This window comes from Ichthyophthirius multifiliis (genome assembly GCF_000220395.1).
Source record: "Ichthyophthirius multifiliis unplaced genomic scaffold scaff_1120509251283, whole genome shotgun sequence".
Taxonomy (NCBI): Eukaryota; Ciliophora; class Oligohymenophorea; order Hymenostomatida; genus Ichthyophthirius; species Ichthyophthirius multifiliis.
Window position 1 is genome coordinate 487 of NW_004086025.1, and position 26,168 is coordinate 26,654.

Genomic DNA, 26,168 nt, shown 5'->3' on the forward strand with positions numbered 1-26,168 from the left:
TTTTTTATTTTTTGATTATTTTTTATATTTTTTTTTTATTATTAACTATATATATTATTTGTAAATATTTTTGTTATTTCAAATTAATTTTATATATAATATATAAAATATAAAACATAAAATTTAATAAACAATGTTTATATAAAAAATAAAAAAAATATTATAAATACATATTTCATAAGGTTAAATTCTAAACATATTTCTAATTTATATTATTTTTAATTAATTTACTTATCATTTTTGTTGTTGTTGTTTATAAAAAATCATTCTATCATTTTCATAGTTTAGTTAGTAATATAATTATCCCAATTTTCTTAAGTATAATAATTTAAATTTTAATTTACCCAAGGATGAATTACAGCATCCTCTATACTAATTCTTTAATTTTAATCTCTATTAAGTAATTTTTAAATAAAATCCTAAGCAAGTGTTGAAACATAATAAGGGAAACTTAGATTTTACTTAAAAAAAAAAAATATAATAAAATAAAATAAATAAAATATAAAAAAAACTTTTTAAACATGCTATATATTATCGTTTTAATTATTATATTTAAATGGATAATAGCCAGTTAAAAATAGATATGTAAGAATACCTAAACTCCACATATCTACACCTTACCCGTAACTTTATCCACAAGTAATTTCTGGACTCATAAAATCAACTGTCCCGCAATAAGTTTACCTCTTTTTCTCTATACTATACACACTACATCCTAAATCTCCTATTTTGGCAACTCCAAAAGAAAGCAAAACATTTTCAGGTTTTAAATCTCTATATATAATATTATTTCTATGCATATGTGTTAAAGCATTCATTATTTATTTTATGTAAATAAGTGTTTAATGTTCTGTATATTTCTTATTTTTAATTAAATCATTTTATAATGATCCATGATGTGCATATTCTTAAATCAAATAAATGCTTTTTTTATCTTAATAAAAACCATAAAGCTTAATTATGTTAATATGGTTTAAATACGATTATATTTTTATTTCATTTTGTAAATAATCTTCTATTTTCAGACGAAGTAAAGTTTATTTGTTTATTTTTTTTAAAGCAACTATCATACCAGAATAAGTATCTCTAAAAAAATAAAAATATATAAAAAAAAACATATGTAAATATATATATAAAATATGATATATATAAAAAAATATATACTAATATATATATATATATATATATATATATATATATATATATATATATATATATACTTGGCTAGATACACTGAACCAAATTTACCATTTCCGAGCATTTTTCCAATTTAAAAATTTGATTAATTATAAAAGTTATTAAAAATAATATTATTGCATATAGGATTTGTTGCATATTTTTATTTTATATTATTTTAATAAATATTCTTATCATATAATTATTCTTTTTTATTTTATTAATCTAAAATATTACTATTATAGTCTACTTTTTCTGTTAATTGTACATTTTTTTGTTAGTTTATTTACATATCTTTATTTTGAAATGTAAAATTAGATACACATGATTAATATTAATGAATTATATCGATACAGCTTAATATTTTTTTTTATTATTATTGTCTAATATTTATTTTTTTATCTTATAAATTAGCATTAGTTTAATAAGTTTGTTTTTCACTAGGTCTGTTTTTTATTTATTAATAAATTTTTTCTATATTTTTTATATTCTGTAGTTTTTATTAAATATTTTAATCTTATATTTCCTTATTAAAAATATTTATATTAGAAAAATTATGAAAACTAATAAAAGGCCTTCTTTTTCTAATTAATTAAAGATTAATTTAAGAGTCAATTTTTGGACTTATTTAAGCATTAATATAATTTTACAATACAGATTTATCTTCTATTTTTAAATCTGTCAAAATTTATTTTTAATTTTTATTATTTTATTTGTTACTATTACAGTCGTTATAATTAAAACTTTAAAATTAAAACAATTAAAGAGGTAAAAATTCTTTATTATTTTCTTCAGTTTTTAGATTATAATATATTTATTAATTATCTTAATTCTTATTTAATTCATTATTATTTTACACTTCTATTTTTTATTGAACTTCATTATTTTCTTATATTTTACTTTATTCTTCAATATTATTATTATTATATGGTTCATATTTACTTTTTACATTTTAAATATTTAATAATAATTCTTTTATATTAAATTATGGCGAACTTTATTATCTTCCATTAAATTTTTTTTTATGTTATTAATATATGTCATTATAATTATTATTAAATGATATATTATTTTGATTATAATTGTTATTTGTATAATAATTATGATAAATTTAATTATTTTAAATTTTAGAAGAATCATAATTTGTTTCCAAATGTTCTATTTAATGTTATTTTATTGGAGTTTATATATTTTATTGTGTTTAAAATATAACTTTTTCTTAAATAACATCTAAATATTAATTACTTTAATAATTTTATTTTTATGTATAAATGTTTTCTGAAATTGTTCTACTCTTAATATTTTAGATTTCATATTAAAAATTATTTATTTACAAAGGTTCTATATTATATTTTTATTATTAATATTATTAGGCCTGCATTTTTTTTATTATTTTAATTAAAAATTTATTTATTGATTAATATATTTTATTAATTAATAAAAAATTTATTTTATTATATTATCAATTTATTTTATTTTATTTAATTTTTTTTATTTTTATCTGAAATTTTAGTATTAAAATAAACTATTAAAACTAATTTTTAATGCTTTAATATAAAGAAAAATAATGAAAATTTATACATATCTAGTATAAATATATAAAAGAAAAATATTTTAATATTTATTTATTCTTTTTTTATCAAAAAACTAACATTCCCATTTCTTTTTTGAGCCTCATTATATTTTATTTCGCTCTATCGTTAGCTTTTTTATTTCCAGCTTCTAATACATCCTGAATAATATCTTTATTTTATAACAATTCTTCGATTTTTATACCAATAGGACATATACTTATGTATTATTTTATTTTTTAACACAAAAAAAAAATGTAGAAAATAAAAATTTACGTTTTAACAAGTAATTCGGTTAAGGATTCCTTAAATTATTTCATATTTTTATTTTAAAACATATCTTCTATTTATTAAATGCTTAATCCCGATAAAGTTTAATAAATTTTTAAAAGATTATATACTTCTGGTCTATTAATATCTAATTTAATCTAAAATAATATTTTTTAATTTTTGTAAAATAAGATTACTGAAGAAATAGAATCAGTTTTAGCTTTTTTAATTTTATCATAAATTAATTCTGGAGAATCAATCAAATTAATTCTTGAACTATCAGCAGATTCAGATTTTGACATTTTTTTAGTGGCATCTTTTAAACTCATAACTCTTGGAAATTCAGCTAAATTTTTAAATATTTAAAAATGAAATACAAAAATAAAATATATATATATATATATATATTTATATTTATTTATATTATTTTTATATACATTCTAAATATTTAGGATATATTATTCCTTCACTTTATCCTTTTTAAAATAAAGAATTAAATCTATTTGCGTAATTTTTCGTTAATTCCAAATGTTGTTTTTAATCATTTCCTACTGGAATTAATGTAGCACTTTATTTATCTTTTTCATATTTTTTTTATTTTTAATTTACTTATATAATAATATATCAGCTGCCATTAATACTGGATATGAATATAATCCTAAACTAGAATTTTTACTTTTTTTATCTTTATATTAAGTCATAGTATTTAGCCAATTTTAAGGAGCTATACAACCTAATATCCATGCTAACTCAGCATGATAAGGTACCTTTTTTTTATAAAAAAGCAATTCCAATATATTTTTTATATATAATAATTTACAGCTGATTAAAGAAATATGTTTGAATGTTTTGGATCAATTCCAGATGCTAATAATACTGCAGTCATTAATATTGTATTATTCTTTAATGTATCTTCAAAATACATTTAATGATCTATTTTTAAATATTCATAATTTTTTCTCTATATATAATTTTTATAAATAATACCTATTTATATTTATCAGTTAATGCATGTAAATCAGCTATTTAAAAATATATTTCTGCTTTATCCATATAATTCTATTATAAACGGACCCAATTTTTTATTGCACCCAAATAATTTCCCAAATGAAGATTTCCTGTTGGTTGTATTCCTGAAAATATAATATCTTTCTTTTTTTTTTTTTTTAGTTTAATTATTTATCTATATATATAATGCTTTTTTTATTACTGCTATTTTTTTAGTTTTCATTTTTATTAATTTTTTATTTTGGCTTTTTTTATTTTATTGTTTAATTTATTCAAAAAACATAAAGATAGTTCTAAAATTAAAATTATTTTGAAAAAAAAAAATTTATTAAAATATATAATAAAAATTAAAAAAAAAAATAAAAAAAATATTTTAATTATAAGTTAAATAAATATGTATATAAATATATATATTTAAAATTTATCATTTTTAATTTCAAGGTTTATAAAGCATTAATTATGTATATGCCCATTTTGATACATCTACTTTTCCAATTAAGGAAAATATTTTCATACTAGACAATTATACATTTGTTTTTTTACTATACATTAAATAAGATATTGCAAAAATAGGTGATAATTAATATCCATTCTAAAATATATGAAATTAAAAATTTAAATTATAATATTACTTTGCAATATATTAGAATTCTTGCATTTTATTCTTATAAACAATCTTAAATATATTAATTTATTTCATCAAAATCTAATTAGATTTCAATGTTAGGTTACAAAGGAATACTTTTATATTTATATTTTTGTAATTTGTATTCGTTTATTAAATCAACTTTTTATTCATCATAAAAACAAAAATCTAACAAATGAGTAATTTTTAAATCATTTAAATAATATTAACTGTTTGAATGAAAAATGTTTCCCTATAATATATATATATATATATATATATATTATATATATTTTTATATTTATATATTTATATATTTATATGTTTATATATTTATATATTTATATATGTTATGAAATAAGCATATTTACAATATATATTTAATTTTCAATAATTTCATAAGGAAATTAACTAAATGAATATAAAACTTTATGTTATTATTATGTTAATATATCTCTATTTTAATATGATTCAATATTTTTATTTTAACACTACAAATTATTCATATCTTAAGCATTTAAAACTAAAAAACTATATTTTTATTTAAAACTTTCTATTCCTTCTTTTAAGCAGTAAAATTTGTAATCTTTTTTATTTTCCTAAAACAATTTTTATATTAATATATAATTTTTATTTTTTCAAAATAATAAAAAATACATTTATTGCTTCTAAAAATTTAATAAACCTACTATCATTTTCATTAAGTTATTTATAATCAATAAAGCATACTCTTCTTATTTATTTTTAATTACTCATTTTTTCTTATTGTAATACTTTATTTTCACTTTCTTCTAAAACTTGTAAAAAATTCTCTTTTTTTTAAAAATTAATTAAATATTTATTAGTTTTTAATTGTACATACATTAATTAAAATCATCATTTTCATAAAATATACTGCCTCTTATATGTTAACTATCTTAATCTTTTTCTAATTAAATAATTAATAGATGACGTAAATCCTTTTTAAAAAAACAAATAATATTTATCATTAAAAAATATTATATTTATAAAATAAAAAGCTTTACTTGCATTAAATTATAAAGAGTTATATTTTAAATACATTTAACAACATTTGTATTTGAATTATTCATATTTTCTAATATTTTTATTTTTAAATAATATAATTATTTGGAATTTTTAATATAAAATATTATCAAATAATGATTATAAAAAGATTCTATTAAATATATATGATATTATATATTTTATAATTTTTAATTAATATATAAATAATAATAGTATAAATAATATATTCTATATTATAATCATAAATATATACATATTAAATTTTTTAAATGAAAAATATTATTTTTTTTCTTTATTTATTTAATAAATTTATTTTTTACATATTATTCTATACTTAATTAAAAAATAATTAAGTCTTTAATATACAAAATATGTCATTTTTTTATATATATTCTTTTATTTAGTTTATTATATTTAAAATATGAATATTGTTTAAATCTATAAATAATAAATCATATAGGATTCATTTTACTTTTAATAAAATATATATAATTTAATTAAGTAAAAATATATATTAATTAAGACATTTTTTTAGTAAAACATTTATATTAAAATTATATATATAAACATTCAAAAAATACTATAATAAAATTATTAATTAAATTTTTTGTATATATTATAAATAAATATAGATAATAATTTAATTATATTAATCTTATGTTTATAAATTATTTGTGTTATTATTAATTTTTTTATGCTTTTAATTAATAATTTTTAAAATTATATTATATTATTATATTTATATTTTTTTTTTTTTTCATATTATAGTCTTTTTATACATTATAATTATCTTATTTATTATTAATCTATAAAAAGTGATTAAATTTTATTATTTCTAAAAAAAAGAATAAAAAAATAAAAATATATATAAACAAAAAAACAAAGAAAAAAAACTTTAATAAACAATATTTTTTAAAAAATAAACAAATATTAATGATAAAGCTAAGCCATTAAAAAAAATCAAATAAAATATAGGACGAATATAAAAATAAAAGTTAACATATAAAACAATAATAATAAAAGTTTACATCAAATTTTTCAAATAAAGATTCTTTTTCCAATATCTCTTCACAAAAAATGTTTTATTAACTTAGATTTTAAAAAGATTATTAATAAATTTTAAACGATTATTTAAATGATTAAGATGCAAAAGTTAATATAGGGTAACCTTAATATTATGATAATTTTATAAAATTAAATGTAAAATTTTATCCTTTAAAAGGAAATTTTAAAGGATACAAATTTAGTACATAAATTCTTATAACACATAAATTTCCATATAAACCAGTGATAGTTTTTTCTAAACGTTTAATATATCATCCTAATATAAACTAATATAACAATTAAATATATTGCAAAATATTAGATATGAAAGAATGGGCTCCAAATTTTACGTTTGAAATAAAAAAAATTATTATAGTAAAAAAATATAATTATTTTAAAATATATATATATAGACTTTCATCTATAATTTAAAGGCTAAAATATGTTATTTATAATCCTGAATTAGGTTTTATTCCTGAAAATGATTTAAATATAAAATGCAGTGAATTATATTAATATGATTTATAATAATTCATGAAAAAATTTGATTATTAATATTAACAACATTATGATACAAATTATTTAGAAAAAGATTTAGATAAAAAAATGATTTTAGAAGATAATTAAAAGAATAAAAAAACTAAAAAACAAAATAAAAATAAAGACTTATATTACTTAAAAAATAAAATAGATGTTCATTTTTTTTTTTTTATTATATTAATTTTTATATTTATTATTTATATATAATATTTATTATATAATTTTATAGAATATTTAAAATATAGACATAGAATTAAATTCTTCATATATGAGTTCTTCTTTTTAAGATAATTAATGCTTTCCTACAAAAACTAATATAGATGCAATAGAAATCGAACAACCTGTAAAAGAAGATAATAGTTTTTATATTGAAAATGAAGAAAAAAATAGTACTGAAGAAAATTAAGATAGTTTATAATAAAACAATTAATAAAATTTAAATACTTATTTCGATAATAATTCAAAGGAAATAAAAATATTCTAATAAAATGAAAATATTTAATTATAATTAATAGCAACTAATTGTGAAATTAATAGTAAAAAAAGAGGATTTTATAGTTCAAATATTGGAGTTAATATATTAAATTTTTAAAAATAATTTAAATTTCTATGAGTTGTGTGTACGTTTAATAAAAAAATTAATATTATAAAAATTTATTAAATGAAAAAAATAAATAAAAACTAATATAAAAAAAAAATCAAGATAATATAGAATTAATAATCTTATCTAAATCTACAATATATAAATCATTATAAGCCATCAAATGTCTATCTCCACCAAAAATAAAACACTAATTATCACAAATAATAGCAGAATGTCCGTCTCTAGCACATGGTCTTTTGCCCATTATTTTATTTTATTTTAAATCAATAACATACCCTCCTGCTTAATTTATACCAAGTTTACTCTAATCTAAATTCTTTGTAAAATTTTTATTTTTTTCAAAAGGATTTCCAACTGAGGCTATACTATTTTTCATAGTTTCGGTTGTAGGTGATATATTTCTTTATTTTTTTAAATATATATATATATATATAAATATATATTTATATATATTTGCCTAAAATTTTATTTTTCATATTCATTTAATTCAAATTCCTATAAAAGATTCATTTTTTTCATTTATATCTTTTTTTTTCTATTTTCTTCCATTTAATTATTATTTTAAATCTTAATTTCATCTTCAATTGTTACTAAATGACTATCTGGATTTCTTAATATACTTTAATAGCTTTTCTTAAATACATTTTAGGAACTAAAATTATTATTGTTTTTTAATTTTTTGAATTTTTAATTGTTTAATCATCTTATGTTTTAAAAATGCTAGTGTTTAATGATAATTCATTTACAATTGACTTATCTTAATTATTTTTTTCTAATACATTTGATGATTAGATAATACTATCTTATTCTTTTTTTTATTAATGAGAAGTATCATCATCAACTAAATAAAAATATATATATATATATATTTAATACTAATATATTATTTTTATATTTAATTATATAAATTTTTTACTTATATGCCATTATTTATCATTAGGAGAAAATACGTACATATCGTTTTTTTCGTGTGTTATATCATGTATACCTCCAAAAACAATTAAATTATCTTTGTAATTTATTAAGCTATGTCCATTTCTTGTCTTTTTATATATATTATATATAATTATTTTTATATTAATATAAATATATATTTTATGTTTTTTTTTCATATAATTATTTTTAAAAATTAATAATAAAAAAATAATTAAAATTAATTAATATAGCTATTTTATTAATTAAAATTAAAAAAAAAAAGAAATATTTAAGTAAAAAATAAAATTGTTTTATATTTTATTAAAAGTCTAAAATTATTTTTATAAAAATAGCAAAAATAATTAAATATAAAATAGAAATAATTAGATAATATTTATAATATATAACTAATATATATCTATTTTATTATTAAATTTATAATTAAAACATAAAAATTTAATTATATAATATAATAATAATAAAAAATAATATAATAAATATATATATATAAAATAAATCAATTATATATACATAAATTTCTAAATAATTATATATATATATATATATATATATATATATATATATATATTTATATATATATTATTTATTATTTTTACTTCTGGTTGTATTTGATTTTTTTATATTTATATTTATTCCCATTCTTTTTAATGTATGTCGAATTTCCATATATCATTAAATTTAATATCTACTACAGTTCCTAATAAAAAAAATAAAATTTATAATATATATTAAAAATTTTTAAAATATTTACCACCAAACATATATATTTTTTGTCCTAATATAGTAATACATGCTCCAGATCTTTTACAAGGTTGTATTTTAGATTATTCTCCAATATCTTACCATATACAAAAATCAAAATTAAATTACCAAAGACTATTTTAATAACCTCCAAAAGAATCTTTTTAATCTGAAAATCCACCGAAAATATACATAAAAGCTCTTGTATCATCTACAGTTGCGCAATGAGAATCCAATTAAGGCGGTTTTATTCCGTCCTTTATACAAAAAAAATAAAATAATAATATTAATAGAAATCTATATATAAGTATAGATATAAATATATTGAAATAAATTAAACTTATAAATTAAAATATATAAATAAATAACCTATATATTTATTTATATATTTATATATTAATTATATATATGTATATATATATATATATAATTTATATATATATATGTATACATATAAATATTTTTTATATTATAATATTGTATATAAATATTTATTATATATTTTATTATTTAAATTTTTTTTTTTTAACGTTTTTTAATATTATTTTTATAAGCAAAATAATAATTTTTTTATATAAAAATATAAATAAGATAATAAAATTAATTATACATAATAAAATCTTTAAATATACATATTATATATTAAAATTTTTTTCTTATTTTTTATATTTATATATATAATACATATATTATAATATATTTTTTAATAATAATTTAATTTATTAATTAATTAATTAATATATAATATTATTAATTTTTATATACTTTTGGTTCTAAAATTTCCCATTCATCATTTATTAAATCATATGTCCATATATCATTTGATGATTTCATAGATTATTTATTTCCTCCAAAAATGTACATTTTATCTTTAAAAATAACCGCAGTATGTCTCATTAATGGTCCTGGGTATGGTTTTTATACATTTTTTTGTATTATTTTATCCCATTTATATTATTTCGAATTTTTTATTATCATCGAGTAAAAATCGCTTAATATTCCTTCATTTACTTCATATCCGCCATATATATACATTCTTATATTTATTTTATTTTTTAAATAAATAAATAAAATAATTACCTTTCTTCATGAATTACTGATGTATGATAACTTCTACGGCATATATTTTTGCCAGTTATTTTCAATTCACTCCATTTTGTATCTATTTTTTATTATTACAAATTTTAATTATTATTTTAATGTTCATCAGTTATTTTAATTTTCGATGATTCAGAGGAATCTATTGATTTTTATTGGGTATGCTTTTAGTTTGTTCCTTTTATTTTTAATGCCATAATTTTTTTTTGGTTTTTTTTATAAATTTATTTATTTTTAAGTTTCTTTTTTTCTTTTTCTTTTTTTATTATAATTATTATAAATTTATTAGTTTTTTTCTTATTTATATAATCAAAAATTATATTACATATTAATTTTTATTTTAAAATAATATTTTTTATTCATTTACTAATATATATTTTAAATTTTATAATATTTTAATTTAATTCATAAAATTATAAAACAATTTAAAAGAATTAAATAAAAAATAAAATCTACATTTGTATTTTTAAAATAAATAATTACCATAAATAAATATATATTTTTTTATAAAATATTAGAAAAAAAATAAAATAAGAATATATATCAATATATTAGAAAAAAATAATAATATAACAAATAAAAATTCATTTTTAATCTTAATAAGATCCATTAAAAACACTATCTTTATCAGAAAATTAATTTTTAAAATCATCAAAATCATCAAAATCAGGAAAATCATTATTATTTTTTTTACCACTAAAATTATTTTTACTATTAGACAAATTATTTTCAATAACCTATTATTATTATTATTATTACTATTAGTACTATTACTACTATTATTACAATTATTAATATTATTACTATTATAGTTATTATTATTTTTATAGTTATTATTACTATTAATACTGTTATTACTATTATTACTATTATTATTATTATTATTATTATTATTATTATTATTATTACTAATTTTATTGTTTTTATTAATATTATTATATTATTTATTTCACTAATCCATCAATTTTAATTAAAAAGTTGTTAATTTTTTTATAATAAATACTATCAGAATTTACTAATATATCTTTTTAAAATTTCATTCCACCGCCTTCAATTAATGAATTAATTATATTTTCTAGATTTTTGATATATAAGTTTTATTAGTTTTATTAATCAAAAGTTTATTGTTCTTATAAGATTTTATTTTCTTTACATGTTCTTATACCTATTTGTAATAGTTCCTCTAAAGAAGTATTATTATTAATTTTTTCTTCTATATCTTAATCAAAATTAGATATAATTTTCAAAAGCATTCCATAATAATTTTTTTATTTAACTAAAAGTACATCATATTTAATATTATTGTCTTAATTATTTAGTTTTTCTAGATTTATTTAATCTTCATATGCTTAATTAGATAATTCTAATTTTTCTTTTTCAGAAAAAAGTTTTTCTATTTACCTCAGTTATTCTTTGATTTGATTTTTTAATTATTCAATAAGTATTTTTTCTTGAATATTTTATTAAATTATTTTTTCGTTTTCTTATTTAAATTCTTCCGATTTTTCAATAAATTCTTTTTAAAGATTTTCGAATTTTTAATGGAAATTATTTTCGTTTTTTTAAATTTAAAATTTTAATTTTTAATTATCATTTTCTAAATTTTCGTTATTTGTTTAAATTTAAATATTTTTTTGATTTATTTAATTATTTTCGTTTTCCATTTTAAAAATCTTATTTTCGCAATTTTTATTTATTTATATTTATTTTTCAAGTTTATCTTATAAAATATTCATATTTTAGTTCATTTAATTTACTTGTTTTTCAATAATTTTAAATTTCTGTATTTATTCTTGAATTTCAAGTTCTTTTTCTTCTATTAATTTTATGTTTTTTTCTATTTCCTATTCTTTTTGATTTAGTTCGTTTTGTAAATTTTCTAAAAGACTTTTTTATTTATTTATTTATTATTATTTTTGCTAATTTTCATTTGTTTTTTCTTTAATTTCTTCTTTTTAGTTTTATAAAAGGGTTTAATATTCATTTTCTTGTTAATAGAGTTCATTAATTTAATGCTTTTATGTATTAATTTATTACTAAAATTATTAGTTTTATACATTTATATTTAAATTTTATTTTTTTAAATCTTCTATTTAAGTATTTTTTAATTGTATTTATTCATTTGAATTTTCGATTTTTTAAAAAAGAGAATTTTTTTCCTTTTCGAAATTTTCGTTGAGATTTTTTTAAAGGAAAATTTAATTTTTTACATCTTTTAAATTATCTTTTAAATTTTATTCAATTTTTTAATTTTCATTTATTTAATTTTTTTATTTTTCGCATTTTTTTAAAAGCTATTCTTTTTCTTATAAAATATCTTCCATTTTTTTAGTTAAATCCTTAATTGTATATACGTTTTCATCAATATTTTATTACTTTTGAATATTTATACTGTTTAAATGATTTATTTAATCGTTTTAGTTATTATTAGTTAGTATTAATTATTCAATTTTTTACTCGTTTTTTTGATTTTGGTAAAGTAATTTCTCTAAATTGGCTTTGAGTTCTTTTTTTATTCTTTATTATCATAAAATTCATTACTTAATTATTAATAAGAATCATTCAATTAATTATTTTCTATTTCGAGTTTTTAAATTTGTTCAAGAAGTGAATTTTTTTCGAGTTAAATTTGATGTTTTTGCTCATTTATATTATTATTTAATTTTTTTATTTAATTATTTATTTCATATAATTCATCATTTTTATTTTATAAGGTTTAATTTTCAAGTTTTTATTAAGATATAGTATTTTCCTATTTTTATTATATTTTTTATAACATTAAGACTTCTTTATTTTATTAATTTAATTAATTAATTAAAGTATTTTTTTCTTAAATGAAGAAGTTTATTTAGTCCTAAATTTTTTCATTTTCATTTAATAATTTATTATTTTTTTCTTCAATTTTATTTTCTTTAAATTTCCATTCAAAGACTAAAGTATTTAATTTTTAGTTTTCTTCTTTAAGACTTTCTTTTTCTTTTAAAATTTCCTAATATTCATTTTATAATAGACTATATTATTTTTCAACCAATTAATATTTGTTAATTGATATATTTTTCTATTCTTAAATATTTTAAGTTCTTTTTATAAAGAATTTTCTTTTTGTTTTAAAAACGAGATTTATTCTTCGAAATTTTATATATTTTTTTCAGTATTTTCATCCTTTTTTTATTATAAATTTTCCATTTCTTATTTAATCTTTAAATTTTCATCTTTTAAATTTTTTAAGCTTTTATATAAACGTTCATTTTCAATTTATAAAAAGTTAATTTTTTAATTATTTTCTTATTCAAAAATTAAATATTTTTCTTCCAAATTTTTCATGAATTAACTTTTTTCGATTTTTTCTATTTATAATAAATCATTTTCTTATATTAAATTTTTATTTTTTTCTTAATAATTTTCTATATTTTCTTCTAAAAGATTTATTTTTAATTCAAATTATTATAAATTTTACCTTATTTTTTAATTTTCTTCTAAAATCCGTTTTTTATCCTTTTAAATTTCCATAATTTCCATTTATAATTTCTCTTTTTAATTCATTAAATTTAAGTTATTTTCTTTGCTTTTTTCTTATTCTATATTTTATTTTTCTTATATTTCGCATAATTATTCGTTACATTATTAAGCCAAATTTACTTCTTGTTCCATTTTTTATAATTCTTCTGTCAATTAGTTGATTTTTTAAATCATTTTTTTATTTTCTATATTTAAATTAGTACTTTATTATTATTATTTTTATAGATTTTCTTCTAATTGAGTATTATTTTCACATAAGAAGGTATTATCTTTTTATAATTAATTGTTTTTTTATAATAATTCTTCAACTTATTATTATAAATTATAATTATTTTATTAAAGATTTTCCAAATGTTAACATTAATCATTATATTTATTTTAAATTTCATTTAATTATATATTAAAGTTTGATATTTACTCATTTTTTTTATTAAGTTTTTGTATTTTTTTCTAGCTTACATTAATTTATTTCTAAAAATCATTTTTTTCATCCAAAAAATAAGCATTTTATTAATTTTATTATTCTATAACATTTTATAATTCTTCATTATTTTCTTTTAATTAACAAATCAAATTTTACAAAACGTTATTTTCTTTAAAAAATTTATCATTTAAATAAAGTGTTTATTAAAGTTCTTTTTATAAAGAATTTTTCTCTTTTAAATTTTCTTCAAGTTCTTAATGTTTTTCGTTTATATAATTTTAGTGTGTATCTTATAGTTATTATATTTATTTTTATAAATCTTATATATTATCTTTTTAAAGGAATATAGTTTAGGAATGATTTTCTATATTATTTTTCTCGTTTTTTAATTCTTGTATTAGATTTTGGATTTGGTTTTCTTTTTATTTAATTTATAAACTGTTTTCTTAAAGTTTTTTCCTTAAATTTTCTTCTTGGAAATTTTTTTAATTTTTAAGTTCGTTTATTTCATGTTTTTATTATTCGACTTTCTTTGTGTTTTCCTTATTTTCTTTCTTATAGTTTTCCATTTCTTCGAATAAGTTTTCGTTTTTATGAATAAATTTCATATTTTCCATTTTTAGATCTTAAACAAGGCAATTTAACTCTTAATTTTATTATTAAGATTCTATAAATTAATTTTCTTTTATTTTAATTTAATTAGTTTGTTCTTATATTTAACTTTTGAAATTAGAAACTTATTTTTTAAAAGAAGAAATTTAATTTTCGAAATTAATTTAAAGTTCAGTTTTCGTTGATTATAAAAGCAAAAATTCATCATTTATTTTATTTAATTCTTTATTTAAAATAAAGTTTTTATTTTCAAATTCTTTTATTTTTTCAAGATTTTCGCTTTTATTCTTTTATAAGTCTTAATTTTCTTCCTTTAATTCTTTAATTTTTGCTTTTTATTTTTCTATTTTTTCCTTTAGATTATTTTCAGTTTATTTTTAACAATTTCTTTCATTTTCTTTAATTCTTAATTCTTCTTCGATTTCTTTTTAATGCTTATCTTAAATTTTTTAAAGACTCTTTTATTAGTTTATATTTTCTTATAATTATTAGTTCTTTTTTTTTAATTCGTAAATTTCGTTTTCATTTTTTTCTTCTTTTTTTTCATTCTCGTTTATTATATTTTATAATTTTTACTAAATTTCAATGTTTTTTCTTTCGATTTTATTAATATTTTTTATTTGTTTTTCTATTTCTTTTTCTAATTCATGAATTTTTTTATCTTTTTCTTCGATTTCAAGTAATTAATTTTCTTAAATTTCCTTTATTTTTTTTACAAATTCTTCTTGTTTTTCCTAAAAGTGTATTTCAGTTTATTTTTAATAAAAATTTTTTTCCTAAAAAAAATCTTCTTCCATTATTTTCTTTTAATTTATTTCCTAGTTTAATTAATTCTAATAATTTTCCATTTTCTAGTGTATTTTTTGTAAATTATTCTCGAATATTTCTTTCTATTCTTCCAATCTTTTTTACAAACTTTTATTTTCATATTAAAGTTTTTCAATACTAGAATTTTCCTCTTTTAATTTTTACATAATAAATTATTAATTTTCATGTTTTTATTTTAATTCTTCAAAATCTTCATTCACAGCCTTAAATAATTCTTGTTATTTTTTTAATTTTAAATTCAATTCTTCTTTCTACATATTATATATCTTCTATTTATCTAATATGAAATCTTTTATGGCCCTCAAACGACTTTATATAGATGGATTTTCCTCTCTACAGTTTATTTTTAATTAATGTTATATATCTAATATTTAGTTTTTTAATTATTCATAGAGGTTTTCTATTTCATTATTTTTTTTATTTTTTTCCTTTTAAATTTTTTTTAAAAAAAACATATATATTTTTTTTTTTTGAAATATATTTTACAATTAAATTTTATTATTAAATATCATTAATTTTTATTTCCAAAGATTTAATAATCTAATCTTTTTTTTAATCTAAACTTTCTTGTTATTGATTATTGGATATTATTAAATTATTAAATTCCTATTCTTTTTATTCTAATAAATAATAAAGTTTTTTAATACAATCTTTCTTTTCTTTATATTTTTTAGTTGTTTTTAATAATTTCTTTTCGAACTATTCGTTTTATTAATTTAATTATTAAATTTATAGTTCGAATTGTTTGCTTATTTCTTCAGTTTCTTTTTATGATTTTATAGAAACACTCATTAATTATTATTTTTATTTTTTATTTTCCTCTTATAATTCATCAATGATTTTTTAATACATATTTTAATTATGTGCAAATTATTGTGTCTTTTTTTTTATAAATATATATATATATATATATATATATATATATATATATATATATATATATATTTTATATAAATTTAATTACATTAGCAAAAACACTACTTGAACAAAACTATTCGAATTCTTCTTCCTATATATATATATATATATATATATATATATATATATATATATTATTATTATATCTAGTTTTTTACTAAATGTTTAATAGCTTTTTCCATATTGTCTTTATCAACAAGAAAAAGATTCGAAAAATATTAAGATTCTGCAGAAATAGTTATATATTTTCTCATTTTTAAAGTAGAGCTTATTATATTCTTGGCACAAGTAATGAAATATTCTATTTTTTTACGAGTAGTCTCCTGTTTTAAGGTTTTGAAATTGGAAGAAGAGTTATTTTTGAAAGAATTTAATTCATCTTTGTTTGTTGATTAATTGTAATTACTTAAAATTTAGGAGCTTTAATTAACCTTGCAGTTGTTATTAAAAAAATCATCTTATTATTACATATTATGCTTACTAAAAGTTTATTTTAGCTATTATGTGGAATTTGATTATTGTTTTTCGTAACTATTTTTATTTATATATGTATATTAATTTTTTTGGTTACTCATTATAAAAGCCTTTTGCAAATGCTTCAATTTTTAATTTTATTGGAGATACTGCTGTATTTCTCATTTTTTTTTATTTTATTATTTTTAAATTATATAAATAAATATTTTTTTTTAATTTTTATATTTTTTTAAATATACTATATACTTTTTTTTTATTAAGTAATGCATTATAATATAAAATAAAACTTGCAATTTTATTATAATTTCAATAAAATGTATTTATTTTTAATATTAATAATATTTATTTATTTTAAAAAAAAATTATTAATATATTTAATATATATATAAATATATATATATATATATATATATATATATATTAATATATTTAAAAGTAATTAATAAATATTAAAATAAATTTTAATTTTAATAATTTTTTTTTTAAATTCAAATATATATATAACAAAAAAAATGTAAAAATAAGAATCAATAGATAAATTCAATTACATATTTACTTAAATAACATCACATAAAGAACTATGTCCAAAATCAGAATGCAAAATATCAATGTCATTATTATAATCAGTAATAGAATGTATAATAGAAGATTTACAAACCATTGAATGGACAAGAGATGATATAAATGATTGGTTAACTACAATAGACAAGGAAGGTTCGTGTACTGAAAGTTAGTTTATATTTGAAAAAGTCGAATAAGATTTGTAATAAACATAGTCTTTTTCCAAAGGCTCTAAATTTTAAGAAATACAAAATTAATAATAAGCTGAAGATCAAGTGGAGGAGTAAAGAATAAGAGAGCTATTAATACAATAATCTATATAATAGGAATAGAAAAGTATAGAACAAAAAGCTAAGCTAATTTCTTTATTAGAAGAAATATAAGAAGAAAAGGAAAATAAATATGAAGATGAAGGAAATAACGATGTTTGGGTTATATTCGAAAATTAAAAAAAATTATATTTGGAAGAAAAAAGTACTGTTTTGTAAAAAATAAATCATATTTTTGATGATTTAGAAGGCGGGGAATTTAAGGAATAAAAATAATGGAAAAATTAAATTTTAGATTAAATAGAAAAATATGAATATAAGGAAATAATTTTGCTAAAAAATTAAATTCTAAATAGTATTTAAGGCTAATATTAATTTTTAAATTAAAAAATTCTTTCTATTTTAGAATAAGTAGTTTAATGGGAAAATAGGTTTCCTTTGTGTACTGATAAAAGTGTAGCGTTATTTATTGATATAGAAAAAAACAATGTCTATTTAGACTAAATGCTTTAGAAAGTTAATGGGGTTTATAGTAATAAACTTGTTAGTGATTTAGAAAATATTTAGTCTATGTTTTAAGAAATTAATGATATAAGAAATAATAAAAATTAATACTAAAACGAAAATATTAATTAATGAACATTTATTAATATATGTATGTATATGTATTTTAGATTTTTTATAAAAATAACTTTAAAAAAAAATATATATTTAATGTTATTTGATTAATATTGAACTATGTAAAAGTTAAATATTATATTACTTTAATTAAAAAATAATTATAAAATCTAAACTAAAAATAAATTGTTTAAATTATCATATTTCTGATTCCTAATTAGGTGTAAAAAAAATTACTTTAAATTTTATAAACTCATTTTAATAGGTTGTTCGAAAGTTTAATTATGACAACATTTTTAATTAAATTCAATTTATCTTTTTTCTTTATCTGTCATCTAAAAATATATATATATTTAATTTAATAATATCGTTTATATATAAAAAAACTCTTCTGCTAGCATTAAAAATATAATTATTTGACAAAATCCAAGCTCTAAAAATTATATATAAATAAAAATATTATCTAAAATAATACTAAATTGCTATAGGTAAATTAGCAATCAAAAATAATATTATACTAATAGGTTATTTATAAAATTCAAAAGAAGTATCAACACAATAATATGAAATGAGTAATAAAGTAAACAAAAATATAAATAATAAAAATTATCTAGCAAATCTATGCATAGGAATACTAAAAATATATATTAAAAAAAAAAAAAATTAATATAATTAGTTAATAAGATTTTTAATTAAATAAGATTAGAATAAAATTTAAAAATATAAAAATATATATAAATTTTATTAAAAAAATTTTAATTAATAAAAAAATATATATATATATATATATATAATTTTCATATATATATTATTTTTAATATATATATTAAAAATAATATCTTTAAATATACATTTTTATTTTTTATATTTATATACATATATATAAATAAATGTTTATATAAATTTATATTTTTAAACATAAAAAATTATATATTTTTATGTAAATTATATATTATGTATATAAATATATTTTTTACCACATATAAATTATTTATATTGTTGAAACCGTATAAAATATATATTTCAATACAGGATATTCATCTAATTTTAATAAAGTACTTTCTTTTATATTTAATATTTAATCTATCAAAGCATATACTGATATTCCTAACCAATATATACCTTTTTTTTATTTTAATAATTTTTATATTTTATATATATTTTTTTTTCAAAAATAAATACCTAGTATTCCCATCCAAAATAAAAATAATGTAAAATATTTTATATTTCTGGCTCCAACACAGTTTCCAATAAAATAGCAATGACTAATAAAAATATTAAATATAATTTTTTTTTTTTTAGAAAATAAAAATACTGGTCAAATCCTCTAACACATTAATCACATCTGCTACAATGTGAAGCTTTTGGAGGACGCATAATTTTACATGTTGTGCAATATCTAGATTAATAAAAAGCAATTTGTTTATTAAAATTTATTTTTTCAATGAAATTTTTTCCTTAATTTTCATAATCTATTTTTATCTCATCTACTATATTTTTATTATTATTTTATGTTATTTCCTTTTTAAAAATAATTAATTTGTTTAATTTTTATTTTATTTTTTACATCATTTTTTTAATCTTTTTATTCATTAACACTTGCATTTGTATTATTATTAATTTCTTTTTCTTATTATGTGCTAATATTTAAATTTATTTATTTTTCTTAGTCTATAACTAAATTTCCTCTTGGAATAACTCCTGGTTCAGTTGTAACTGCTTTAATGAAATTATAAATAAATATTGCATTTAAAATATAGCTTATTATATAATTTGATTTAATATTTAATATTTCATCTAAATATCTCCCTATAAAAGTATCATAATACCCTTTTTAAAAAAAATTCAATAAAAAATATTTATTGAAAAAAAAATTGTTTATTTTTTTAAACAATACATGTATCTAAAAATATCCAAAAAATAATAAATCCAACATTAAGAATATCTCCTTTATAAAACAACCATAATGATCTATTATTTATATATATTAAAAATATAGTTTTATAATTACCTAATTTTTAAAACTTTTCCTTAATACTATTTTCTTTATTTTTAATCTATAAATAGATCAGGATTCTGTGTTTCCTACCAGTCTAAATTTTCGTCTTTATAAGCTTCTTAGTAAATTTATTCGTATTTTTTTTAAGTATTCATGTTTTTTTGTATTTTTTTATTTTATATTATATGTTTTAAAAATTAAAAAAAAAATAATAAAAAGAATTTAATAAATCAACTTTTTTTTAAATTAATTTTATATTTTAATTATATTTATAAATTAATTTTAAATATTATTATTTTTATAACAAAAAAAAAATGACTTTATTATCTATTAATTTGTATTTAAATTTAAAAAAAAAAATTAAATAAATGTCTATAATAATTTTTTTATTGTTATAATTTTATTTTATATTAAAAGTTATTTTAAATATATTTTTTTTAAAAAAAAAAAAATTATAAATTTATAATAAAAATAATTTAAGGATTATCAAAACCGTAATATAAATTTTCTAAAATTATTTAATCAAGTAAAAGTATTCCTTAATTTGTTTCGTATCTAATTATTCTCTGAATTAATTCTTAATATAATAAATTATCTTATATAGTAGTTTCAAATTTAATTAATCCAATTACATCATTATATTTTTTATAATTTTGGGATTTTAAAATATAAGACAATAAATAAAAGAACTTTAATAACTTTTTTCTAATCATTATTTTATTTTTATTTAAATAAGATTTGATAAAAAAAATAAGAATTTTTTTAAATTATTAATAGATAATCATAAATAAAATAATAAAAAATTGATATAATAACAAGGTAATTTATAACAAAGAGAGTAATTCTTATTTTAAAAATAATTTATTCGCATGTGAAAGAAAAAATATACATTAAAATTTTATATTTCTACTCTGTAAAACATCACAACAACAAAAATATTTAATTTTATTAGTAGTTTATTCTTAAGATATAAATATATATTTATTTATAAAAATTTTTATTTTAAAACAATGTTATATAATTTTAAATATTACTATATATTAAGTAATTTAATATTAGTTGTGTATATTTATTTTTTTATTTAAAAAACAAAAAAATCAAAAAGTTTTAACAAAAAAAATGGATAAAAGACATTTTTTTTATATTAATTGATTTTAATATATATATTTTTACTTATAATAATAAAATTTTAATTTATTTATATTATTTTTCTAAAAAAAGATTTAATTATTAATTTAATTATCTAAAAAAAATAATAAAATATATATAATATAACTATTAAATGGATATATAAGAAAATAATAAATCAAATGAAGAATAAGAATATAATTAAATTTAAGAATATGTAAAAGATTAATAATTATTTGATTAAATAAACTATCAAACGGAATAATAATAAATAGATTAACAGAATGAAGATAATAACTTTGATTATGAAGAAGAATCTGATTTTTCCGAAAACTCATCAAATGATGAATAATTAATGCCAAAAGCATTACCAATAACTAATATAGAAGATATGGATTCAAATGGTACAGAATATGAAGGCTTATAATATTTATTAAATGGTATTATTTATACATATAATTAAATAAAAATAATTTTTTAATAAATATAAAAAAAATTAATAGTAAAAAAAGAAGCAAACAAAACTAGTAATACTATGGTTGCAAAAAACATATAAATAATCGATAAAAAAACCGATGAAAAATACATTCCAAAAAGTGAATTATAAGGTATTTTTGATGAAAAAAAGCAATTAAATAAATGGGAAAAAGATTAATTATATTATTTTAAAAAATTTAAAGAAGTAAAAAAAAAAAAAGCTTAAAAATAAAAATAAAAAAAATAGCATTTATAATATGTAGATAATCAAATAAATAATAATAATAAAAACATATAAAATTTAATAGTTAATTTTTATGAAAATTTATAAGATGATAAATATATAAAAAGTCAAAAAGGATTTATAGATAACTTTTGTAATATAGATTAAGTATAAATAATTATTCCTACTGTTTAAACCTTACATAAAATCACTTATGTGAAATTAGAAAAAATACTTTCTTATATAGATAAGGTCATATAACCGAAATTAGATAATATTTAGAATTTTATTGATAATTAATAATAAGAAATTAACAAAAACTCATTTTTAAATTATAATTAATATCTATGGATATACTCTTTATTTGGAAAATTAGAAAATCCACTTTTAGAAGACGTAAATTCTGCAGTGATTAATATTTTGAAATTAAGTGTTTTCTAAAATAAATACTATAATAAAAATAATTAAGATTTTTAAATGATTTAAGCTATGACATCTTTGATAATCCTTATTATTAGAGAATATTATGGATAAAAATATATATAAATATGAATATAATTATTTTTTATTTTATATATATTTTTTATTTTAAATAAATATATTTATTTATTTATATAATTTAGATAAAAAAAAATATTTTTTTTTTAGTTTATTAAAAAACAAAATGGATAATAATTATATGTATAATCTTTATAATTGGATGGAATAATAAATAAATATAATAGATTAAAATGTCTATTAAAAATTTTAGGGTCAAATAAAGGATATTTATGAATAAAAATACCATAAATTATATGAATGTCTTATGAATATTAATTATGATCAAGAGGATAAATTTATTAAATGTTTAGAAAATTAAAAATAAATAAAGATTAATTTTGAAGAAATTAATAAAGATGAAAAAAGTAGATTTTATGATTGTATAAATGAAAATTATATTAATTCTTAGAAAAATATAAAAAATTTCAATTTAGAATAATAATAAACTAATTGCATGAATATGCTTGAGAAATAAATAATAAATAATATATAAGAAACATTAAAAAAATTTTAAAATAAATGAAAAAAAAAAAAAAAAATTTCTATATATAAATTTTTAATGAATAAATATTTATATATTTTTTTTATTTATATATCATATTTTAACATAAATATAAGATAATAAAATTATAACAAATCCAAAAAGTAATAAAGATAAATTCTATTTTAAATCTTATTATGTTAGTTAAAAATTATTTTTCTTACTTTATTATAAATTTTAAGAAATATTTTATTACAAACAAATATTTTAATTTTGATAAAGTTTTTCTTTATATTCGATTTCTTTTAAATCTTCGATTTCGGTTTCAATAAATTTAATTGCCTCCTATTAAAATATAAATATATAAAAATATAAATATTTATATATTTATATATTTATATATTTATAAAATTATATATTTATTTATTTATATATTTATATATTTATATATATATATTAATATACTTATTCAGATGTAAATTATGCACTACCTAATTAATCCTGTGGATTAGCAATATAAACTTAGAATACATTACCATTTATAGTCTTCAAAGATTATTTTGAAGGAAGATATATTTTATTATTATTTAAATCACAAATTGTTTTATTTTCATATTTTTCTGCAAATAAAACATATATTCTACCTTCTAATTATTTTCTTATATCTTTTACCAAAATCTTATTTATATATTTTTTAAAATAAAATTTATAAGCATATTTTTATTTTTTACATTTTATATTTCTTATATTGATGCATTTTTACTAATCTTTAATTCACATTTTAAGTTTCCATTTAAAAATAAATTAAATTAATTTTTAATAAATAGTTAATTTTATGATTTAAATTCAAACAAAAAATCTATTTAAACCTTTTATTTAATTAAATATTTTTTTTTAATATAAAAAATACATTTTTATTACAAGAAAAATCTTTCAATTATTAATTTTTATCTTATATTTATTTATCATCGATCATAATATCATTTTAATTTTCTAAATCTTTTAAATATTTTTACAAAAGACTTTAGACTTGATCTTAAAAATATGTTTTTTTTGCCTCATTTTCATTAAAATAATTTATTAATTCAATTAATAATTAAGTTTTAACAAATACAAAATCATCTTCTATAATTAATTAATGATTTATTTTTTCAAATGACTTTCCCTTTTTTATATTAAGTAAACATATTTTTTTTACTTTTTACTTTTTATTTAATAAAAAATTAAAATTAATCTTTAATTGAAAAGCAAATAAAAAAATTTCCTTAGATAATTTTCTTTTTTATAATGATAAATAATATTATTAAGCTTTCATTAATAGACATTATTATTCTTATTAATTATTTTCTTTTTATTTAATTATAAATCCTATAATTGATTATCCATTACTAAAATTATGAAACTAGTATGTTTTATAAATAAAATAAATATATATATATATATATATATATATATATATATATATATATATATATATATATATATATATTATTTTTACGTCTTCAATACAGTTTTCAACTTTAATTAATTCATTATTAAATAAATCCTAATCAAATTTTTAGAATGTTTTCGGGCAAACAAAATTTATAATATGGTTTTCATTAGTTAAAATCTATTTTATTTATATTTAATTTTATATTTTTTTTTTTTTTTAATTATCATTATTTACATATCCAAATAATAAACCAAAACTTTTTTATTATTTTTAGAATTCGTTTAACTAAGAAGAAATTTTAAGCAACATTATTTCTTTGTATATTTTTCTAAATTTTTTATTTATTAATATATCTTAAATTATTTTATTAATATTAAAAAAAATATAAATATCAAAGATATGAAGCAAAAATCAAAGATATTACATAAAAAATAATATATTTTAAAAAATTACAAAAATCTTAATTTAGTTAAATTTGATATAATATTAAAATAATTTTGATAATTTATTACTTTTATTCATTTTTTTATTGTTTTTAAATTCTAAATCATTTTTTTTTTATTATGTAACTAATATAAATTCGGATAAATAATATTATTTAAAATAATATATTGATATTTCTATTCTTTGAAAAAAAAAAAAAGTAAAACCTTAATTTTTTATTAATTTAAATTTTTTACAAAAACATTTATATTTAAAATGTTTAATTATATTAAATTAACGAAAAAAACAATTTTTATTTTTTATTATTTTATTATTATCATTTGAATTAATAAAAAAAATAAAAAATTATAATCTATAAAAAAAAAAAAAATATTTATATATATATTAACAAAAACCTAAAAAATGAACAAATTAAACTAAAATATGTCAAATAGTCCTTTTAATAAAAGTTAAATATTCAATAGATATAATTAGTTATTTCAACAAAATTAATAAATAAATAAATATTTTTTAAAAATTAATAGTAACGTTACATAAAAAATACTAGCAAATAGTAGAGATTCTGACGATAAATAACCA

The 26,168-nt window shown here is 14.4% G+C and overlaps 4 protein-coding genes across 4 annotated transcripts, besides 48 other annotated features; 1 reads left to right on the top strand and 3 right to left on the bottom strand. All coding sequences in view use genetic code 6, as the record gives it.

Moving 5' to 3' along the window:
* Positions 1-30: part of a microsatellite that runs on past the window's edge.
* Positions 1-40: part of a microsatellite that runs on past the window's edge.
* Positions 1-40: part of a microsatellite that runs on past the window's edge.
* A 223-nt stretch (positions 41-263) lies between these two features.
* IMG5_175500 (serine threonine protein kinase 6, putative) lies at positions 264-1,261 on the bottom strand (the record flags this gene model as incomplete). Its single annotated transcript, XM_004029621.1, has 2 exons — positions 264-1,086; positions 1,221-1,261. 2 exons carry the CDS (start codon positions 1,259-1,261, stop codon positions 264-266), a joined length of 864 nt encoding a protein of 287 aa, XP_004029669.1.
* Positions 464-502: a microsatellite.
* Positions 464-510: a microsatellite.
* Positions 464-511: a microsatellite.
* Positions 1,125-1,219: a microsatellite.
* Positions 1,262-2,565: 1,304 nt separating the features above from the next.
* Positions 2,566-2,627: a microsatellite.
* Positions 2,620-2,672: a microsatellite.
* Positions 2,622-2,674: a microsatellite.
* A 141-nt stretch (positions 2,675-2,815) lies between these two features.
* IMG5_175510 (tryptophanyl-tRNA synthetase, putative) lies at positions 2,816-6,054 on the bottom strand (the record flags this gene model as incomplete). The annotated part of the gene is made up of 11 exons (XM_004029622.1): positions 2,816-2,966; positions 3,024-3,363; positions 3,455-3,585; positions 3,627-3,784; positions 4,005-4,169; positions 4,658-4,903; positions 5,022-5,077; positions 5,403-5,462; positions 5,546-5,609; positions 5,676-5,746; positions 5,997-6,054. The coding sequence occupies 11 exons, from the start codon at positions 6,052-6,054 to the stop codon at positions 2,816-2,818; spliced, it is 1,500 nt and encodes a 499-aa protein (XP_004029670.1).
* Positions 3,407-3,453: a microsatellite.
* Positions 4,905-4,999: a microsatellite.
* Positions 4,912-5,004: a microsatellite.
* Positions 5,870-5,900: a microsatellite.
* A 96-nt stretch (positions 6,055-6,150) lies between the features above and the next one.
* Positions 6,151-6,199: a microsatellite.
* A 492-nt stretch (positions 6,200-6,691) lies between these two features.
* Positions 6,692-7,893, top strand: IMG5_175520 (ubiquitin-conjugating enzyme family protein, putative). Its single transcript, XM_004029623.1, has 3 exons — positions 6,692-7,070; positions 7,134-7,413; positions 7,490-7,893. Exons 1-3 carry the CDS (start codon positions 6,754-6,756, stop codon positions 7,871-7,873), a joined length of 981 nt encoding a protein of 326 aa, XP_004029671.1. The 5' UTR covers positions 6,692-6,753; the 3' UTR covers positions 7,874-7,893.
* Positions 7,427-7,485: a microsatellite.
* Positions 7,428-7,487: a microsatellite.
* Positions 7,456-7,504: a microsatellite.
* Positions 7,728-7,763: a microsatellite.
* A 161-nt stretch (positions 7,894-8,054) lies between the features above and the next one.
* On the bottom strand, positions 8,055-10,576 carry IMG5_175530 (kelch motif family protein, putative; the record flags this gene model as incomplete). The annotated part of the gene is made up of 6 exons (XM_004029624.1): positions 8,055-8,265; positions 8,322-8,705; positions 8,781-8,907; positions 9,397-9,497; positions 9,552-9,798; positions 10,307-10,576. The coding sequence occupies 5 exons, from the start codon at positions 10,574-10,576 to the stop codon at positions 8,380-8,382; spliced, it is 1,071 nt and encodes a 356-aa protein (XP_004029672.1). The 3' UTR covers positions 8,055-8,265; positions 8,322-8,379.
* Positions 8,280-8,317: a microsatellite.
* Positions 8,909-8,961: a microsatellite.
* Positions 9,328-9,380: a microsatellite.
* Positions 9,871-9,903: a microsatellite.
* Positions 9,912-10,043: a microsatellite.
* Positions 10,119-10,176: a microsatellite.
* Positions 10,577-11,283: 707 nt separating the features above from the next.
* Positions 11,284-11,318: a microsatellite.
* A 59-nt stretch (positions 11,319-11,377) lies between these two features.
* Positions 11,378-11,584: a microsatellite.
* Positions 11,585-12,872: 1,288 nt separating this feature from the next.
* Positions 12,873-12,916: a microsatellite.
* Positions 12,917-14,656: 1,740 nt separating this feature from the next.
* Positions 14,657-14,710: a microsatellite.
* Positions 14,711-14,881: 171 nt separating this feature from the next.
* Positions 14,882-14,922: a microsatellite.
* A 376-nt stretch (positions 14,923-15,298) lies between these two features.
* Positions 15,299-15,356: a microsatellite.
* Positions 15,357-16,910: 1,554 nt separating this feature from the next.
* Positions 16,911-16,967: a microsatellite.
* Positions 16,968-17,032: 65 nt separating this feature from the next.
* Positions 17,033-17,086: a microsatellite.
* A 691-nt stretch (positions 17,087-17,777) lies between these two features.
* Positions 17,778-17,867: a microsatellite.
* Positions 17,783-17,843: a microsatellite.
* Positions 17,868-19,598: 1,731 nt separating the features above from the next.
* Positions 19,599-19,631: a microsatellite.
* A 1-nt stretch (position 19,632) lies between these two features.
* Positions 19,633-19,689: a microsatellite.
* Positions 19,643-19,692: a microsatellite.
* Positions 19,645-19,688: a microsatellite.
* A 93-nt stretch (positions 19,693-19,785) lies between the features above and the next one.
* Positions 19,786-19,838: a microsatellite.
* Positions 19,839-19,986: 148 nt separating this feature from the next.
* Positions 19,987-20,027: a microsatellite.
* Positions 20,028-21,103: 1,076 nt separating this feature from the next.
* Positions 21,104-21,165: a microsatellite.
* A 1,491-nt stretch (positions 21,166-22,656) lies between these two features.
* Positions 22,657-22,711: a microsatellite.
* A 524-nt stretch (positions 22,712-23,235) lies between these two features.
* Positions 23,236-23,307: a microsatellite.
* Positions 23,242-23,306: a microsatellite.
* A 778-nt stretch (positions 23,308-24,085) lies between the features above and the next one.
* Positions 24,086-24,179: a microsatellite.
* A 958-nt stretch (positions 24,180-25,137) lies between these two features.
* Positions 25,138-25,199: a microsatellite.
* Positions 25,200-25,917: 718 nt separating this feature from the next.
* Positions 25,918-25,993: a microsatellite.
* The last annotated feature ends 175 nt before the right edge of the window (positions 25,994-26,168 follow it).